The sequence below is a fragment of the Pteronotus mesoamericanus genome, unplaced genomic scaffold (genome assembly GCF_021234165.1).
Source record: "Pteronotus mesoamericanus isolate MK-2021 breed Mesoamerican mustached bat unplaced genomic scaffold, CSHL_Meso_final scaffold_167, whole genome shotgun sequence".
Classification (NCBI taxonomy): domain Eukaryota; kingdom Metazoa; phylum Chordata; class Mammalia; order Chiroptera; family Mormoopidae; genus Pteronotus; species Pteronotus mesoamericanus.
The window spans coordinates 23,875,453-23,894,906 of NW_026555308.1; the positions used below are offsets into that span (position 1 = coordinate 23,875,453).

The 19,454-nt window shown below is 41.9% G+C and overlaps 1 protein-coding gene across 1 annotated transcript; it reads left to right on the top strand.

Moving 5' to 3' along the window:
• Positions 1 to 628: 628 nt before the first annotated feature.
• LOC129083343 (NXPE family member 3-like) lies at positions 629 to 16,758 on the top strand. Its single transcript, XM_054589168.1, is given in 6 exon segments — positions 629 to 697; positions 7,137 to 7,179; positions 7,182 to 7,890; positions 12,634 to 12,756; positions 15,328 to 15,404; positions 16,226 to 16,758. Coding segments are annotated over 6 exon segments (1,554 nt in total).
• The last annotated feature ends 2,696 nt before the right edge of the window (positions 16,759 to 19,454 follow it).

A 19,454-nucleotide genomic window follows, 5' to 3' on the forward strand; every position in this document is an offset into this window, starting at 1 on the left:
TGTTCTACCTTCTATTATTTCATTATATATAATATTTCAGGGCAGTGGGCACCGACACATGCTGAATACCACCCTGACTGTAGCAGACCTCAGTCACCTCTCTGTCATGCTCTGAAATAACCCATGATGACGCTCCCAGGTTGCTGGCCTCTCCTCCCTCATGCCAAAGCCCTCCCATTATGGAGTCGCGATATATCAGTAGAAGGATACAATTAACACCAAATACATTTTATGAAAATTTACAAGTGAATGACAAAATATGTAGTCTCACTGAGTGGCTTTTGGGTATGGTGAATTATTATTTAAAACAACTGTGGAAGAGGTCATTAGTGCAAAGACCCGGGGGCATCCTTGGCATCCCAGAATGGAAGGTACCTCCTTATCAGACGCTGCAATGGGTTTCAAAGTCCAGAAAGAGAAACTATAAATTCTGGGGAAGTTTAGGACTTAGAAAGATGGATTTTGAGAGACACAGGGTCTGAAATAACTTGCAGTATCAGGCAGAACCTCTCTTGGGAAGTTACAAGAAGTAATTCAGTAACTTGGGAGGACTTATTAAACTTTCATTTTATGATCCACCTAGGTTCATGGTTCCTACTGGATATTTCAGGGCAGAGTCTATGCTGCCATGTGTCCATTCGTGGGGCAATGCAAGGGGTACAAGATTCTGACTGCAGGGTTGGTGCTTCTAGTTTTCGTGAATACTACCCTTGCTCCACACTCTCTTGTCGCTGGCTCGTTTGTTCTCTCCTTGTGCAGCCTCGAATTTGGATTGATTACTGCCTTAGTCTGTGAGAGGGGACTGAGGGAGCTCTCGATCTCCTTCCCGCTGTCCCTGTGTGACTCCAGTGGCAATAATTTCCGGGTGGGACATCATCCTTAGGAGGAGGGTGAGTGGTTGGGTGTTGGAGTCTATTAAGGTATTAGAAACACAAACCCAGAAGATATTGTTTCAGGGAATTTCCAGTGGAGAAAAACAAAAAAAGCAATTTACTTTGTCCTTAGCTCTCTCACTCTTTCTGCCACTGTGTATGAGAGATAGAAGTCCAGTGCTGCTTTTTAGCAAAGGGAAAAAGAGGCAGAGATTCAGGAAAAAATTCCTGTCTGCAAAGAGAATGGGCAATTGGCAGGAGTGTTTTGTGGTATTTTGGGGGAATTTGGCTATGCCAAGAAGCTAAGAATGCCTTTAAGAGAAGGCATTTCCGTTTGTTCATAGGTCATAACTAGAGTTCTGGAGCTTAAAGTAGCTATAGATACCTATTTTTTAGCCTGTTTCAAGTCATGTGTAAAATAGTTGAATGAGCGATTGGTATTTAAAGAGTAGGAGATTTCACATGAAAATACGACTTTCTAGTTTCTCTTAAAAGTAATTCAACCTCAATATGGCAAGATCGGTTTACAAACTGGCCTTAATTCTAACAGCATGAAGGAGTTTGGCAGGGAAATCCTAATTTCTTAATGTTGATGTAAGAGACGTCCAAACCTGTAGAAAATTTTTCTAAATTTATTTGAGCCAAACTGACAATTGTCAGAAAGAAAAATCTCAATGGACTGAGAAAACGCTCCAGATAATGGCAGTTTTATAATTTACTTTATATATAAGGTAGATTAGGAAGGTGGAAGAAAGTAAAGCTGGGAAATCTCTGAGACTGGATGGAGTAAAACAGAAAGACACTTACTTCTTTTACATTGGTGGATACAGGATAGTTAACAATTAAGACTTTCAGCAAACAGACATGGTATTTGCGAAACAAAGTAACAATGAGCGGTTTGGTGTTTTCATTCTCTGGCATAAGGTTGTACTCTGAGGGGTCCCCAAATAGGGGATTGCTTTGACATTCCAAAGGTACGTTATTTTAGCTGCAAAAAGGCAATAGAGAAGCTTACTTAATGGAGAGGTAAAGACTGACGTTTGTCAAGGAAGCTACAGGCCTAGGATGTGCCTAGGATGTGACTACCTGCCATGACTCGCTTTTAGTTAGGAAATTTTATGTTCAGACCATCCTATTGTTATTGGTGCTGGGGTTCTTGAGATTTCCAAGAGAGAGAGAGAGAGAGAGAGAGAGAGATCAAGAGGAAAACCCAGAGAAATTTCCAGACAGATTTTTATTAGACTTTTGCTTGAGCACAAGGGAGGCAGCCCAGAGGAAAGGAAGGTCCTCTGAATTGGCCTGGGGGCTGACTCTGCTTGGTGGCTTTTATAAGCTGGGGACAATGCAGGCTTCAAAACAAACAAGCAAACAAGCAAGCAAACAAACAAACAAAAACAAAATCCCACAGGCTTTCTGGAAAAAGCAGGCTTGTGGAATTTTTCATGTTGGGTAGGAAAAGCAAGCTGTTAGAAGAGAGACAAAATTCTGCAATGGCTTTTGGCAGGGTATGGAGGGGTAGAGGGATTTTCATCTGATGTTTCTTCTGGACACCTTATCTTAACTTGTCTTCCTGGACACTGGGTATTTTTCCACTCACAAGCCCAAGTCCTTATACTGTCTCACTAAGTGGTTACTTTCAGTCTCTGAGTTTGTTCATGCAGGCCTCGCTGAGCTTCTCAGGTTTACTATGTGGCCCATTTTTGGTCCACATTAAAAACTAGGCCCAGTCCTGGCCTAGGTAGCTCAGTTGGTTGGAGTTCATTTCCTGGACAAGGGTACATTAGGTTGCAGGTTTGATCCCCAGTCGGGGCATGCACAGGAGGCAACCGAGTGATGTTTCTCTCCCACACGGATGTCTCTCTCTCTCTCTCTCTCTCTCTCTCTCTCTCTCTCTCTCCAATAAACATACCCTCGGGAGAGGATTAGAAAAAAAAAAATCAGGTCCAGAGAAAGAGTTGATTTTTCCAGAGTAGCTTTCACTGTGAGAGAGTGAGACATCTTGGTGCAGCACCCAAAACTTTCCACTTTTTAAAACATTTGAATTATAACTACATAAAAATATATGTAATAAGAACTCAAATAAAAGATAATACAGCTGTGTAATCATCACAAGTCAAGAAATAAAAATTACCAGTATCCCAGAAGCTTCCTTTTTTGCCTTCTACTCTGTCACTATCATCCTCTCTTCTTTCTAGCTATAAACATTATAGTTTCTTTTTGTTTGATTTTGCATTTTATAGATATCCAGTCATATACTATGTATTCTTTTATGTGGTGCCTTCTTTCATTCTGATGCAGGATAGTAAGAAACTAGGAAATTCTTTGGCAAGTAGACTAGGGAAACTGAGGCAGGTAGCTGCTGCAGACGGGCCTCATCCAGCTCCCTGAGTCACCTGCCTCCTTCTCCCTTACATGACCACTCCCTTAAGCATTAAGCAGAAGCCGTGGGTCTGTTGACCATGGAGGCAGAGTTTTGGTCAAACTAGATATCGTGCCTAGGCTTCAGTTGTGTTTATGCCCAGAAAAGCAGCAAAACCAAATGAATCAAGGCCATGGCTGACATCTGGGTAAGAGTCAATGGCTGATGACCCCTACCCTAGAACCAGTCAGTCGGTACAGACCATGACCCTGAGAAGACACACCTGAAAAGCTGATGAATATTCTATTACGATCCTCCCCAGAGACCTCCCCTAAAATTCTTGCCTTTAGAAAACACATAAACATCCTCAAGGCAAGGAACCCAGTGTGCACACACTCTGTCTCTGCCTGGAGCGTGCCTGCACTACCCACCCATGCCTGCTTCTTTCCTCAAGGCATGTTTCTTTACTTTCTATCTCCTAAACTCCAAGGGCCCTTCTTTTATTTCTGTAACTTGTTTCCTGAGTCCATATAGAGCAGCTGGCTCACTTCTTCTACCTCAGTGACTTTCTAAATTAACTTCTTGTCTTAGAGTCCTTGGCCCTGAATTCTTTCTTTGCTGTACTCAAGAACTGAGGTCTAACACCCCTCCTAACAATTCTACTTTGTGAGGTTCATCCATATTGTAGTGTAAAGCTGTTATTTGTTAACTTTCTTTTCATGGTAGTACTGCAGTATATGAATATAAGACAATTTACTTATTCATTCTACTATTAATAACCATCTGGATTGTGCTCAGTTTGGGGCTATTTTAAATATTTCTTGGTGTGCATATGCATGTCTTTCTGTTGGGTATGCACCAACAAACTAAACTGCTTGGTCCTAAGACATGATACATTATTAACCTTTAGTACATATTGACAAACAGTTTTACAAAGTAGTTTTTCCAGTTTATGCTTTCACCAGCACAATATGAGAGATTCAGTTGCTTTATATCCTCACTAACATTGGTATTGTATTTTAACTGTAGCCTTCCTTTGAATATGTAGAGGTATTTCATTGTGATTTTAATTCGCATTCCTTTTCTTACTAATTCAGCTGAGCACCTATTCATATATTTATCGGTCATTAGAATTTCTTCTATTGTGAAATGCTGTTAAAGTACCTTCTATCCATTTTAAATTGGGTTGTGTGTCTTTTCTTATTAGTTTGTAGGAATTATTTATAGATTCTGGATACCAACTCCTTCATTTGTTGTGCATGGTGCAAATATCTTCTCCAGCTCTGCGTCATGTGTGCTTTTTACTCTAATAATATCTTTTGATTAAGATAAATTATTTTTTATTTTTAAATTTTATTTTATTGTGATAAGAACTCTCCATGAGATTTACCTGCTTAACAATTTTTAAAGTATACAACTCAATATTTTAGGTACAATGTTGTACAGCAGACCTTGTAGAGTTTATTCATCTTGCTTAACTGTAACTTTATTCCCATTAATTAGAAGCTCCCCATTTCTCCCTCTCCTTAGCCCCTGCCAAACACCATTCCACTTTTAGGTTCCATAAATTTGACAATTTTAGATACTCCATATAAGGGGAATCACGCAGGATTTGTCTTTCTGTGACTGGCTTCTTTCACCAGCATGGGAGCTGTGCTGAGCCAGGGGGAGGAGCTATGGAGTCCTTGCTAGTAGTCCTGCTCTCCCCCAGGCAGCTAGACTGTGCTGGTCTCATCAGCATTGCAACACTGGCCGGCCAGAAACCAGTCCCCTGAGGAGCATCACAGGCGCTGATAGAAGCTGGGAGCTGGGGTTCTCCTCCTGATCATACTGCAGTATACCAGGGGTGTCCTGAATCCCCTTACCACCTTTGATAAGTCTGTTTTCACATTCACCTAGAGTGTAAAAGCTTTTCAGTTAGTTTTGTACTTCTCAAAAAGGAAATTAGTCTGTGAATTCTTGCAGAACCTATGTATTCACAGTGGGGAAAGAGGATCCAGGGTTTCTTACTCGTCACCTTAAAGATGTTAATCCTGAAGTTTCATCCTTTTATTTTGATCTAGACAGATTGTGGTTTCCTTTTTGTGGTTCTTCTTTGGTTAAAGAGAAATTAAGCAGAGAATTTTTAAAAATTTGTTTTTATTATGAAGTATTTTTCACCTACCAGAGAACATACATAACATGTATATGACATGTCAGGAATAATAAAACAAACATCCATGTAACCTCCTATATCTAATAATTCTTTTCATGTTGAACTGATACTTTTGGTCTTTCTCTCTCAAATATATTCTTAGCTGCTCTTACTAGTCAGTCAAATTTTCAGGGCCCTTTGTGTGGTGGGAAAGCTACAAGTAATGGGGTTAAACAGTATCTGCTTCTGGGAATATGGGACATGTTCACCAGCACATTTTTGCCATTTGTTAGGGATGGACAAGAAGCCGTTCTGATTTGTGATCTCCCAATTTAGTGCTCCCCTGATATTCTCCCAGCCCAGGATGAGGGACTGTGGACAGGTCTCATAAGAGCCAGATACCTTGCAAGACACCATTGGCCAGTGTGGGCCAGACATCCCAAGAAACCACACAGTCCTGGATCCGAGCCCAGGCTCCATGCTTATGAGCGCTGCTCCTCTCCAGCCCAGAGGGGAGCCAATCCTGTGAGTGTTTTCTCCTCCAGCAATCAAAACAGAGCCCGCCGTCTAACATATGCTTTCCATATGCTGCCATGGAATTTGAGATGTGTCGGTGGGTTGCTTCTTTTCTGAATCACGCTTGCGTGAGTAGAAGGGACTATTTGTGCTTGTAGGTTAAGTATCTGATAAGCCAGGAGCATAGTCTCCCTGTCATATCCACCACCATCCTGCATCACACAAAGCAAGACCTCCCTCTACTGCTCTTCCTGTTTGGATCATTACACTTCTCTGCTCTGTATTTGTGACTGTGTTTCTTAGAATGATACCAGAGAGCTCTGGGTCTCTGGAGGAGACTCTTTGTCATAATAAATACTTTATCTTTCTAGAAAAGAATCTGCCTTTTCTCATTGCTTTTTCCAACCATCGCCTCTGTCAGTGCCTTTCTATAGCTTCTCATTTTTCTAAAGGTTTCCATGGTTGAATTGTTTCTTTTGTCCACTGAGCCCAATTAGAGAGGGAGCTCCCTAAGAGATGGTCTAACCTCCTTCCTTTATAACCCTCAGCAGCATTGAGTGATGGGCTTGCCCACCTCCAACTCTCTGTTGGAAATCTAGGTTGGAGATGGTGGGGGTGGAGTGGTATAGAGGGAATAGGAAGAAAAAAGAGCCCTGACTGGTGTGGCTCAGTTGGTTGGGTGTCAGCCCACAAACTGAAACGTCACCAGGTTGACTCCCAGTCAGGCCACATGCCCTAGTCAGGGAGTTCAAGAGGCAACTGATTGATGTTTCTCTCTCACATCAATGTTTTCCTTCCTCTCTTTCTACCTCTCTTCCAATGTCTCTAAAAAAAATTAAATTAAATTAAATTAAAAAAAAATAAAGCTATAGCTTGGAAAATTTCTTTAAAAAAAAAAAGGACACTTAATCAGAATGCCACGTTCTGGGAGGGAAGCAAGGGACGTGACGGTTGGATTAGGCCTGCACACCTCTCCATGTATGCTGCAGGGGAATGGGGGTGGTAGTGGAGGGAATAGGCTGAGATAAGAAGACAGTTGCAATCCAGGGATATAACTTCACCTTCACATGAGATGCCACTTTTAAGTAAATGTGGTTATGACTCAGACGCTAGGCTGATGAATGACAGACCGCCTGGTGCAGGCAGGACAGGACTCCTGGCAGAGGGGAGTAGCTTCAGTGAGTGGAAATCTCCTTCCTAAAAGAAAATGAGGAAAACACAGACCACTGATAGATTTTCCTTTCTCTACCCACAGGTCCTCTGGTTCAAGATGTTCTGGCTTGACAGCACCATCCCTCGGCCCCAGCACCCTACTCTGCCTCTAAATCTGACCCCAAGTCCACAGAATCTCACTCCCTCTTGGAGTCTCTCTCCCAGGAGCTTGCAAACCTGACCCGTCTTCTGCACTGGCCTCTGACCCCAGGAAATGAGGTAGAACTATTGGCCTCCACCGGCCCTGAGACCTCCACCTACCACCTGAGGGGCCCTGCCCAGGCCAGCTACACCCTAGGAGGCTACCTGGAGGCCGTCCTTGTGGCCAGAGACCATCGGGGCAGGCCCAAGACCCGTGGTGGGGATCTGTTTCGGGCACAGCTGCTGGGTCCCGACTTGAAGGCAGGGGTCCCTGGGGATGTCTGGGATCTGGAGAATGGCACATACCTCCTGTCCTTCCCCTTTCTGTCGGCTGGGCAGGCCCAGGTGCAAGTGCAGTTGATCTACTCCAGTGAGGCAGTTGGAGTTCTGCGAAGACTCTGGAGAGAGAAAAGGGTCACTGTTGATTTTAAAGGGTATTTCCGGTGACCCACAGGAACTGAAGAGATTGTGACTTGGGATGTTGACCCGCAGTCAACTAGAGCAAGAGGGCCTACCTGCCAGTACAAGTATGTGGATTTGGGTGAGCTCCAGTTCTGTGCTCAACCCTCTACCCCGCCCTGCAACTCTTTAGTTGGGCATTCAAGTGGAAGTTACTTGCATGTGGCTACTCTTCATGATGAGGCCCTGCTGGCGTGGTAAGAAAACATAGAATCCAAGAAGCCTGCTCCAACACTAAGCTGCATCTTTCCTTCTAAATATTGCCCCTGTGACCCAATGGCCCTTCCAAGTTTACACCACTCGTTTATTTAAACTCTTATGCAACAGATGCTTGTTGCGCACCTATTATATGACAGACATTTCTGAACAGACTTGTACCACAAGAAACTGGTCAGCCTATCCACTTAGGGAAGGTTACAATTGATCTGGGGCTTTAAAACAATAGGAATTCTCCAGGAAAGATAAGAGATGAGATATTCAATGCAGAACATGATCTCAGGGCAAAAGGGGCTTGAGTGCTTCATTTAGTTATCTAAATTCCTGTCTGCACTAAGACTTGTATCTGAAAATTCCTTATTTTGTTAGACCTTGAATTATTTACAACTTTATTTTAAAAATTATTTTAAAACATTTTTGTCCAGAATTTTTAGTGGTTCTCATGCAAGGGTTGGTACGAATACTTGGGTCTGGAAAATGAAGTTTCCATTCTATTTTATTGTTTCTGCTGGCATCTTTGGTATTTGTTCTTTTTATTGACTTCAGGATTTCTTTTTTATATAATTATATTTATTAATATGGAAAGACACACTTATTAATGGTAATAACCAACAGAGGCACTGGTGCCTATTGAAATTGTAGATATACCAGGCACGTAACCCTGTATTAGGCAGAGAATTGGGGCAGCCCTGCTGGGGTATGAAGCAGCCTCCAACAAAATGTGATGAATTTGGTGGAAGACTTACTGTGAGTCAGTGATAGCGCCCAATGGAAACAGCCTCTTCTGCAAGTATATGTAAGATATCTCATGATAGTTGCTTATTTCTTTTTTCTAATTTCATTATTCAGAGCAATTAACCAATCTATCTATCTTCCTTATATAGGATAAAAAGTAGCTAAGATATAAATTTCCCCCAGAGTACAGCTCTTGTTATATTCTCCATGTTTTTGTATATGGGAGCTTCATTTTCATCGAGTTTACATGTTTTATAATTTACACAGTGATTTTTCTTTTTGATTTGTGAGTTATTTAGGAATTATTCTTAGTTTCTGAATATAAAGTAAGGAAGTAGCTATCTTCCTTTTTTTCTTAATTTATTTGCATTCTGACTAGAAATATGGTTTCTGATATTTATTCTTTGAAGTTTGTTGAAAATTTATTTTTGACTTAGCAAATGACTAAGTTTTTGTTTGTATTCTATATTTCCTTGAAAATAATTTGTATCCTCTATTTCTTCATAATGGAATTCTGAACCTATTTCATGTAGATTGTTAACTATTTTATTTCAAACATGTATATCTTCAATAATTTTTCTATCTGCTTAATCTAGTAGTTTAGACACAAGTGAATCATACTGTGTCTGCGATTTGATTATTTCTTTATGTAACTCATGCCGTTTTCAATTTATACATTTCAAGGCTATGTTGTTAAGTACATTCAACTTTGTGATTGTCTTATGTTAATGGTAAATTATTCATGCTACTTTCTTGCTTTTTGTCTTAAGTTCTAATTTCTACAGTATGAACATTGCTATAACAACTTTCATTTGTTTAGTGTTTTCATGGTATATCTTTTTTCTTCTCTTTATGTTTCAATTTTTTGTGTGAAATCTCTTTAGGCAAGTCTCTTGATGTGACATGTGACCTTCGTGGAGGCACAGCTAAAGAAATCATAGAACAGACTAGGTCCAAAAGATAACTAACTTTATTTAAATATAATAGGTATTCAAACCAATGGGGAATGTATTGAATAGTAAATAAACAGAAAAGAATATAATTTGCTCTGAACCTCACAGTATATATATATATATAGAGAGAGAGAGAGAGAGAGAGAGAGAGATCAATGTCATGAGGATAAAGACCTAAATGTAAAAAAAAAAAAAAAAAAAGCAATGTTAAAACTTAGAAAAGAAAATATATTTTGGATTTTGGGTCAGGAAAATATTATTTTAGACATGACAAAGGGCACAAATCATAAAAGAAAAGAAAAGAAAAAACTTCTCCATTATAATAGTCCCATAAACATAGTTTAAATCAAGATAAAGACTGGAAGATGATATCTGTAACACACACAATTAATACAGAATTAGTGCTTACAATAGAAAACAGTTGTTGCATGTATCAATAATTCATTCTTTTTTATTGCTACTTGGTATTCCGTTGTATAAGTTTGTTTAACCATTCCCCCATTGAAGGACATTTGAGTTGTTTCTGATTTTTGACTATTATCAGTAAAGTTTCTATGAATATTCATTCATATTTGGATTTTCATGTGAACATAAGTGTTCATTTTTCTGGAATAAATGCCTGCATGTGATTGCTGAGTTGTGCACTTAGTGGATGTTTAGTTTTATAAGATACTGCCAAACTATTTTCCAGAGTGGCCGTACCATTTACATTCCCACCAGCAATGTCTGAGAGGTCCAGTTTTTCTGTACCCTCCCCAACATGATTTTTAATTTTAGCTATTGATGTATTTATTTCTAAAGAAAGATCTAATTCAAATCTGCAAAAGTAAATATCCTGTAGAACTGGATGTTGGGTACACAATAAAGTAACTTTTAAAATGTGCATAGGGTGTGGGAAAATGAGGCAGATAACAAGGGCCGATGAATCTTTCAAGAAGTCCTAGGAAGGAAAGGAACCTGACAGAGTTGCACCCACAGAAAGAGGTAATGGAAGAGGCGCTTTATTCAATGGAACAGATGTGATTATGTTTATATTCTGGGAAAAAAAGAAAATACTTGAGGGAAGACGTTAAAGATGGTGTCCAAAAAAATAAAAAATAAAGAAGAGGAAGAAGGTGGTACAATCTAAAAGATGCAGAAGGAAGTAGCATTACAATACAGTGTCACTTTTTCTTCTGAGTAGAGCAACAGGAAGTGAAGATGGGTTGATATTTTTCTGACGAGAAAAGTAATGTTGAGAAAACTTCTGTAAATTATGAGGCACTGTCCCAACCTTGTTTCTGGGCCTGGGAAGCGAAGGAAGAAAGACGAGTTAAGAAAAATGTCTCTCCCAATCTCAGCTTTGAGGAATGGGAGAGACATCTAGGTGGAAGCACACAAAAGGATTGCCCAGCAGTAGTTCCAGCCTCGTTGGATCTGGAACCCATTAATTCTAGAGACAACAGTTCATACATTCAAGTATTTATTCTTATTTAATAGCTATTTATTGAATTACCACCCTTCAGCAGCTCAGAACCTTATTGTCTGAGTTTTTGTTTTGATGAAAAGAATTTTTAATCTATCGCAGTATAATTTACATGCAATGAAATGGTCTTGTCTGAGATGCACAAGTTGATGAGTTTTAATAAATGTGCACACCCATGTAACTGTCACCACAATCAAGAAAGAGAACATTCCCACCACCTCTGAAGAATCCCTGGTGTCCCTGTACAGCCAATTTTCCTCATCCACCTCCAGTCCCAGGCAAACACTGATTTGCTTTCTGAAAGTCTATATTAACTTTGCCTTTTTTAGAGTTGCATATATTTTTTATATTTGTTACAGTTCATGAACAAATAACAATACATTATTACTAAGTAAAGTCCATAGTTTCTTTAGTTTTAACTCAGTGATTTTCAACAGGTGTGCAGCAAGGATTTTTGAAACATGTAATACTTGACTATTTAGTCAGGGACACTGACCTCTTTTCCCTTAATGGTCACACACACGCGCGCGCGCGCACATACACACACACACAATATGACAACAGCCAACCAACAATAGCCATCCAGTATGAATGAATCAAAATGGTGCTATTTTTTGGTCAGATGAGCAAAAATTGTATTTTTTTCGTAATCAGTGTTCATGAGGTGAAAAAGGATGAAAATCGCTATTTTGACCTGATGTTCTCATTCTGTTCCAGGATTCCGTCCAGAATACCACATCACATTTAGTTGGCAAGGCTCTTCTGGGTTGTGACAGTTTGTCATACTTTTTTTATTTTTGATGACTTTGACAGTTTTGAGGAGTCTTGGTTAATTACATTGCAGCATTCCTCTGTATTGAAATCTGTCTGATGCTTTTCTTATGATTAGAGGTGGGTTTGGGTTTGGAGAGGAAGGGTCACAGAGGCCAGGTTACATTTTCATCACATCATATCAAGGGTACATACTATCAGCATGATTTATGAGTGTTGATGTTAATTTGGTCCCGTTGCTGGGGGACTGTTTGCCGTTTCCCTACCGTGCCATTACTCCCCTGCATCCTCTCCTTCCACACTGTACTCTTTGGGCATCTCTATGTACAGCCCACACTTGAGGAGTGGTTTTATTATCTCTATTGTTTGAGCTTTTTGTAACAAAAATGTATTTTGCTCCATGCTCCTTCCAGAATTTAGTGCCAGAAAATTTGTCTCTCCTGGCATTTTTGTGTACCCCTATTTATCAAGAAGGAGTACTACATGATCCAACTTGGATGTTCTTTTTTTACCTGGACCGTTAGTAAACTAAGAGCTAAGGGGTGGGTCAATTGCAGAAGGTCCAGGTTCCTGATAAGATTTTCTCTTCCTCTGACTACTTTATCTGACTCTTTATTGTAATTCTCTCATTATAAATGTGCTAATTGTAATGTGAGGTATTGTAACTACCTCAAACTCTTTTAGGACTTAAGCAGAGTAGAAATTACAAGTCAACCATCATATCCCCATACTGGATTACAGCTTTCACCTTCTTGCCGCTCCCCCACCACCACTGATGCTCACTCTTGGTGCTTTCCCAGGAAAGTGACAGACAAGGTGCTCCCTCAAGGCATTTCTCCAGTCCGGATCAGAATGGCAGCCCCAGGAAAAAGTGCCCTAGTTGAGCAAGTCTGGTATTTGTTGAGGACAGGGAAGGGGGTGAGGTGGGAGAAATAGAGTTTAGGGGGTGTTATTTCTTGACTAGCAGTTTAGCCCCAGTCCTCCTGCCAGGTCGGTATTGCATAATGGTTAGTAATATGTGCTGTAAAGTCTTCTTCTTGATCTTCTTCTTTTTCTTAAATAAGTCTCTTTAACATTTCATATACTAATGGTTTGGTGATGATGAACTCCTTTAGTTTTTTCTTGTCTGGGGAGCTCTTTATCTGCCCTTCAATTCTAAATTATAGCTTTGATGGGTAGAACAATCTTGGCTCTGGGTCTCTGCTTTTCATGACTTTGAATATGTCTTGCCAATCCCTTCTAGCCTGCAAAATTTCTTTTGAGAAATCAGCTGATAGTCTTATGGGAACTCCCCCGTAGGTAACTAACTTCTTTTCTCTTGCTGCTTTTAAGATTCTCTCTTTACCTTTAAACTTTGGCCGTTTAACTATGTGTCTTGGAGTGGGGCTCTTTGTATCCATCTTGTTTGGGACTCTCTGTGCTTCCAGGACTTGCATGTCTATTTCCTTCACAAAATTAGAAAAGTTTTATTTCACTATTTTTTCAAATATACTTCCAATTTTTTGCTCTTTCTCTTCTCCTTCCATCACCCCTATGAGGCAAATGTTGGACCTCTTGAAGTGTCCCAGAGGCAGTTTTATACTATCCTCATTTTTTTTTTTTTGGATTCTTTTTTCTTCTTGTTGTTCTGATTTGTTGTTTTTCCTTACTTATGTTCCAAATCATTGATTTGATGCTCACCTTCATCCACTCTACTGTCGTTTCCCTGTAAATTGTTCTTTATTTCAGTCAGTGAATCCTTCATTTCTGACTGGGTTTTTTCATGCTGTTGGGGTCCTCACTAAGTTCCTTGAGCATCCTTATAACTAGTGTTTTAAACTCTGCATCTGATAGATTGCTTATCTCCATTTTGTTCTGGAATTTTGGCCTGTTCTTTCACTTGGACCATGTTTCTTTGTCTTCTCATTTTCGCAGCCTCCCTGTGTTTGTTTCTATGTATTAGGTAGAGCTGCTGTGACTCCATGTTTTGGTAGTGTGGTCTAATGTAGTATGTGTCCTATAGGGTCTGGTGGCACAGCCTCCCCTTTCACCCAAGCTAGTCGAGGTGCACCATTCATGTGGGCTGAATACACCCTCCTCTTGTGGTTGAGCCTTGATTGCTCTCAGCAAATCAATGGAAGGGATTTACCCAGGCCAGTCAGCTGCAGGGATTGGCTGTAACCACTTACTACCAACCTCCCCTCTCATGGAGGGTCAGCTGTGCAGGGGCAGGGTGGTGGTGCTCTAGAGTGGTCTGTAGTTGCCCACTGGGTTGGCTGACCCTGGAGTTTCCTGGGTGCTACCAGCCACCTTTAGCCCCTACCTGTGTTTTGCCCAGGACCTCCCTTCCTGAGCTAGAAAGTGACATGAGAAGGCTGCTACTTGTGCTGGGCTCGGAGATTTCCAGGTGAAGCCAAGCTGTGAAGCTAAACTGGCTGCTGCTAGTGCCTGGCCTGGAGCTCACTGAGGCCAGCTGTGGCTTGTTTGATAGGATTTAGGAAGTTGTGAAGTGTGAGCCAAGGCCAGCCATTCATATGGAAAAGCAGCTTGGGTGGGCCCAAAAGTTGGGTGGGGCAGTGTCTCTGGGGATGTCCAAGATGGGTCAAACAGTGTTAGCCATGTTGATGGAGTCTCAAATAGGCACCAGCCTGCTGGCTCTGTGGCTCTGTGGGGGGAGGGCTCTGCAAAGGGACAATGGCCTCTTCTTGCCCTGATGGCAGACACTTGAGCCTCTCCCAGTTTGTCACGGGTGCCCTTCAAGCTGCCACACGGGCACTGGAGCTCAGAGGCAGTGAGTCTGCATAGGTGAGTCCGTGTGTGGGTTCCTAAAGAGGAACCGCTTGGGGCTCCAGAGGTTTCTTCCACCAACTCAATCCCTGCTGCTTTTGCAGCCAGAAGTTGTGGGGACTTACCTTCCTGGCACTGGAACCCTGGGCTGGGGGCCTGGTGAGGGGCTGGGACTTCTCGCTCCTGAGCTGTCCCTCCCAGATATTTATTCACCACACATGGGTGAGAGGCTAGCCCGTTCTGCGTCTGTGCCCCTCCTACCAGTCTGGGTGGATGTAGTTTCTTTAATTCTGTAGTTGTCAGCCTTCCATTCAACCCGATTCTTGACAGTTCTGAGTGATGCTTGTTCTGTATTTTAGTTGAAATTTTGATGTGGTTGGTTGAAGTGGCGAGTCATGTCTGCCTATGCCGCCACCTTGAGCGGAAGCCCCCCATTTCACTTTTTAGTACCCCGCCTCTACCCCAGATTTCCACAAAGGAGCAAGCATGAGCTTTTTAAAGGGCAAATGGGATCATGTCACTCACCTTCAATGGATTCTAATTTTCCTTGGCACAAAAATCAAAATCATTGGCATAATCTATGCCAAAGGGACTACATGGCCAGACCTTATATGTATCTCTAACCTCACCTCATGACATTCATTATGCTCCAGAACCACCAATCTCCATTCAGTTATTCAAAATTTTCAACCTCCCTTCTACATCAGGATCTCTCTCTCTCTCCCCAGAGACAGGAAGCTACATGACAGCAAGGACATCAGTCTCTTTTTCACCTATACAAAAGTTCCCGGAAAAGTGCCAGTATGTACGTGTACAATATTGCTAGATCAATGTAGCCAAGGGTTATTAAGAGCCTGAACTACAAGTAAAAGTTAGATACAAGAATTGGACAAAGGATAACTTAAAAATGAATAATGAATAGGATTTGGTGAATTATTTGACTTCAGATTAAGACAGAGAGATATCAGATATGACTATAGCCTCCCCATGGAAAGCGAAGAAAAAATAAAATATTGGAAAGTCACTGAAAACAGTAGCCTACAGGTGTGGGACAGTAGGGGGAGGTTCAGGATGTAGAGAGAGGGGTTTCTGCAGAAGTGGCAGATTCATTTCCCAAGGCCATATACAAAGCACACAAGGCCATGGTGGACCACTAGAGAGAAAATAGTGACTGGGAAATTGGAAGTGTGGAATCAAAGCTTGCTGAGGTAGAAGTGAATGTATTACTTCAAAAGGTAGATAGTAAAGTGGACAATAATGATAGAATTTTAAGGAATGCCTCATATACGTAGTGCAAGGAAAATAGGAAGCAAACAATTGAGCAAAGAGTGGTAGGAAAAAATGGGATAATGTGTTACAGAAGGTAAGAGAAAGGTTTTTGGAAGAGGTCACCCAACAGAGGAAAGTGAAATGCCTTAGAGAAATAAAAGCAAACTGAATAGTGGTTGGATAGCTAAAAATGAGAAGTTTGGCAACCTTGAAAACTTGGGGACAGGGGTGCATTAGGGTTTAGAAACAGAATGTTTATGTCCTAGGAATTGGGGACTGGCACTTTCATCTGTACAAGAGGATGGTACAGAACCCTATATTAACCCCTAAGCCTCCTCTCTTGTTCTCCTCCCCCAGCCCTGAAGCCCATGAATCTGCACGCCACGTATCAGACAGGGCCCCTGATGGCAGTGGAGACCACTCGGAACATAGTGCTGCACTGGCGGGCCCACAGCTGGCCCCTGCGCTCCCTCCGCACCCCAGTGGCCGCCCTGCACTCCGTGGTTCGGGAGCTGGGGGGCCTGGCCGGGGGCCCCCACACTGTCGTGGTGCTGGGTCTGGGCGCCCACTTCACCACCTTCCCTCCATCCGTCTTTGTGCGACGACTGGCAGGCATCCGGGCAGCCGTGGCTGCGCTGCTGGCCCGGGAGCCCCGCACTCTTGTGGTCATCAAACTGGCCAACACCGGCTGCAAGTCCGTGTATGGCAGTGACTGGTTCACACTGCAGATGAACCGGCTCCTCCGAGCTGCCTTCGCTGACCTCCGCGTGGCCTTTGTGGATGCCTGGGAAATGACCTCCAGCCTGGCCCTGCCCGACAGCATCCACCCGGGGCGGCTCATCATCCGCAATGAGGTGGACTTCCTTCTCTCCTTCATCTGCCCCTCCTGACGCCTCTGTGGCTTCTGGGACTTTGTGGATGGGGGCCATAGGAACTGGGAAGAGGACCACAGCAATAATGGGACCCTGAAGTAACAATGATCCAGAGAAGAGTGGTTACCCTGAGACTTACCACCTAGGGTTAATTACTGTTAATTTTTCTGAGACCATCCTTCCGTACAGCTGTCTATATGCATAAAACATGTATGTGTGTAATTTTAGATATATAAAATCATTTACACGCCTTCTTTTAATTAATTCCCAAAGTTTTACTGGTGTAATTGTAGATTATGCAGTTGTAGGTAATAACACAGAAATCTCTCATACTCAGTTTCTCCCAATGGTCACATCGTGCAAAACTATATTACAGTAAAGTATCCCACCTAGGATATTAACATTGATAAAATCCACCAATCTCACAGACATTTCCCTAGTTTTATTGTACTTATTTGTATGTGTATGTTTTTATAGTTTTATGCAAGTTTGTCATAAAGATTGGTTTGTGTCTAATTCTTTAGCATCTGTTTTGTTGGCTTGCAAAGGAAAGAAGACAAGGTCAAGAGTTTATCCAAAGTGGCAAGTGTAATAGACCAGCCATGGATAAACCAGAGTTTCAATGGACTCTATCCTCAGGCTAAAGATAATACAGAAACAGAATCTCAGATCCTTTCACTCCTCAATCCACTTTCCCTCTAATCAACAACTATTTTTGCCAAAGTAAATAAGAGCCTCTTTGAGGGCAAATCCTATGAACAATGTTCAATCCTTATCTTTTGATTTTTTTCTGCATCATTGGCTTCACCTTCCTTGTCAAAACCATATCTTCTCTTGGCTTTCATACTATCAGATCCTTCAATTCAAATATGAGTAACTTGAAAAATGAGGTACATCAGAATCCGTTTTGCTGGTGAGGATGGCAACAGAGGCACCTAGTTTTCAACATTGGTAGTGGTTGTAAGATCAGGGTCCCAGCACACAAATCGCATCCTTGTTACAGTGTGAACCATAACAGGAATTTCTCCTACTGCTCAGTTGGGCAGCAGTGGTGCTCATGGTATGAAGTATAGTTACTGGAAGTCTGACATCCAGGCCTGCTGCTCCAGTCTCCCAGCAGCATGTGGGCTACCCAAGATCCTTTTATTAATATATTTCACTTTTTAATCAGCCAGAATTAGCATCTATTTCTTGAAAGTAAAAACTTGGATTAATCAGAGCATGTGATTATGAACCTGGCAATTATAGATTCTTATGCTAAGTGCTATCATAGAAGTGAACTGTGAGAATATACAAGACAGGCATGTAACCCAGCCTTTGGGATCCAGGGAAGAACTCCACAAAGGCGAGATACCTGAGTTGGGTTTGGAGAGAAGATTGTGGATTAGCTAGGCAGAGGGAGTCAGAAAGGCATTCCAGGCTGAGAAACAGGGATGCTCAAAACCACACAATATTTCTGAGTTCAGAATCGGGTGAGGCAAGAGGCCAAACAACAGAATTGAACAAGAAGATCCCTGAGGGCTTTATATACCATGCTAAAAATTGTTTCCTGGACTAGTAGCAGGTCTGGAGCCCAAGCCTTTCGATGTATAACCCAAAATAAGGTAGATGCCTGAAATTACCTGGGTGTGGTTCTTGGTGAGTACTCATTTTGTATTCAGCAGTCAGCCTTGCCTGAACATTCAGGGAACAGTTGGCTGAAAGTGACCATAGCCTGCGATGGAACCTGCTGACCTGGAAAGAAACCAGCAAGCTGGACCCTCCCCGTGCAATCCCCTGAGCCCACATTTCTTCCTTAGTCCTTGCAACTGTGACTGTGCTCAAACTCCCATTCTCCTCAGGAACCTTGTTATCTCAAGCTCTCCCCAAAACAACTGTACTCCCTTCCCTGTGTCTTCTGCAGTTAATAGGAAGTTCTTCTCCAAAGCTGTGTCTTACTTTACTGGGAAAGAAAATATTTTATGTCCTTAGCATTGACCCTGCTGCTGAAAAACCTAAGGCTAAATTTTTGCTCCCACAGAGCAACTTCTAAGCACGAGTTTAATTACTGGTTTATCTACCTTTGCCAGTAATTAAGCTATTGCCTCTCAGCTCCAAACTATCCTTCTAAGCTCTACTTTGTGAGTCTGGAGCTGAACTTTACAAACATTTCTGTTCTATATGCTGGTTCCCTATTAGGATCTTTCAATAGAGGATTCTAGAGTGAGGAGTGCAAGCCTGGAGGAAATAGAAGGGACTCAGTATTCCTCACTACTGCTGTTTGTCTCCTGTTCCTATCAGTGGCGGCAACCTTCACACCGGCAGCATCTGTTCCTTCCAGGAGCAGAAGCTGAATCCAGTTGGTGTTTTTCCTAACACTTGCAGAACCAGCTAAACAGCTTCCCTCCCTGAGGTCTGAGTTTCATCTCCCTGGATTCCTCTTCTAAGTTGTCATCATTCTAACATCTTCGTTGTGCTCCTTCTGCTCCAAAGGTGGTAGCGGCTTCCCAAAGTTGCAACCTACATGACACCTTAGTGTTCCTTTTCTGCTTTTTCAGATACCTATGAACAAATTTCTGTATCCATCTAACACTCCTTCTTCTTCTTCTTCTTCTTCTTCTTCTTCTTCTTCTTCTTCTTCTTCTTCTTCTTCTTCAAACAGAGGGGAAGGGAGGGAGAAAGAGAGGGAGAGAGACATCAATGTGTGGTTGCCTCTTACACACCCACTACTGGTG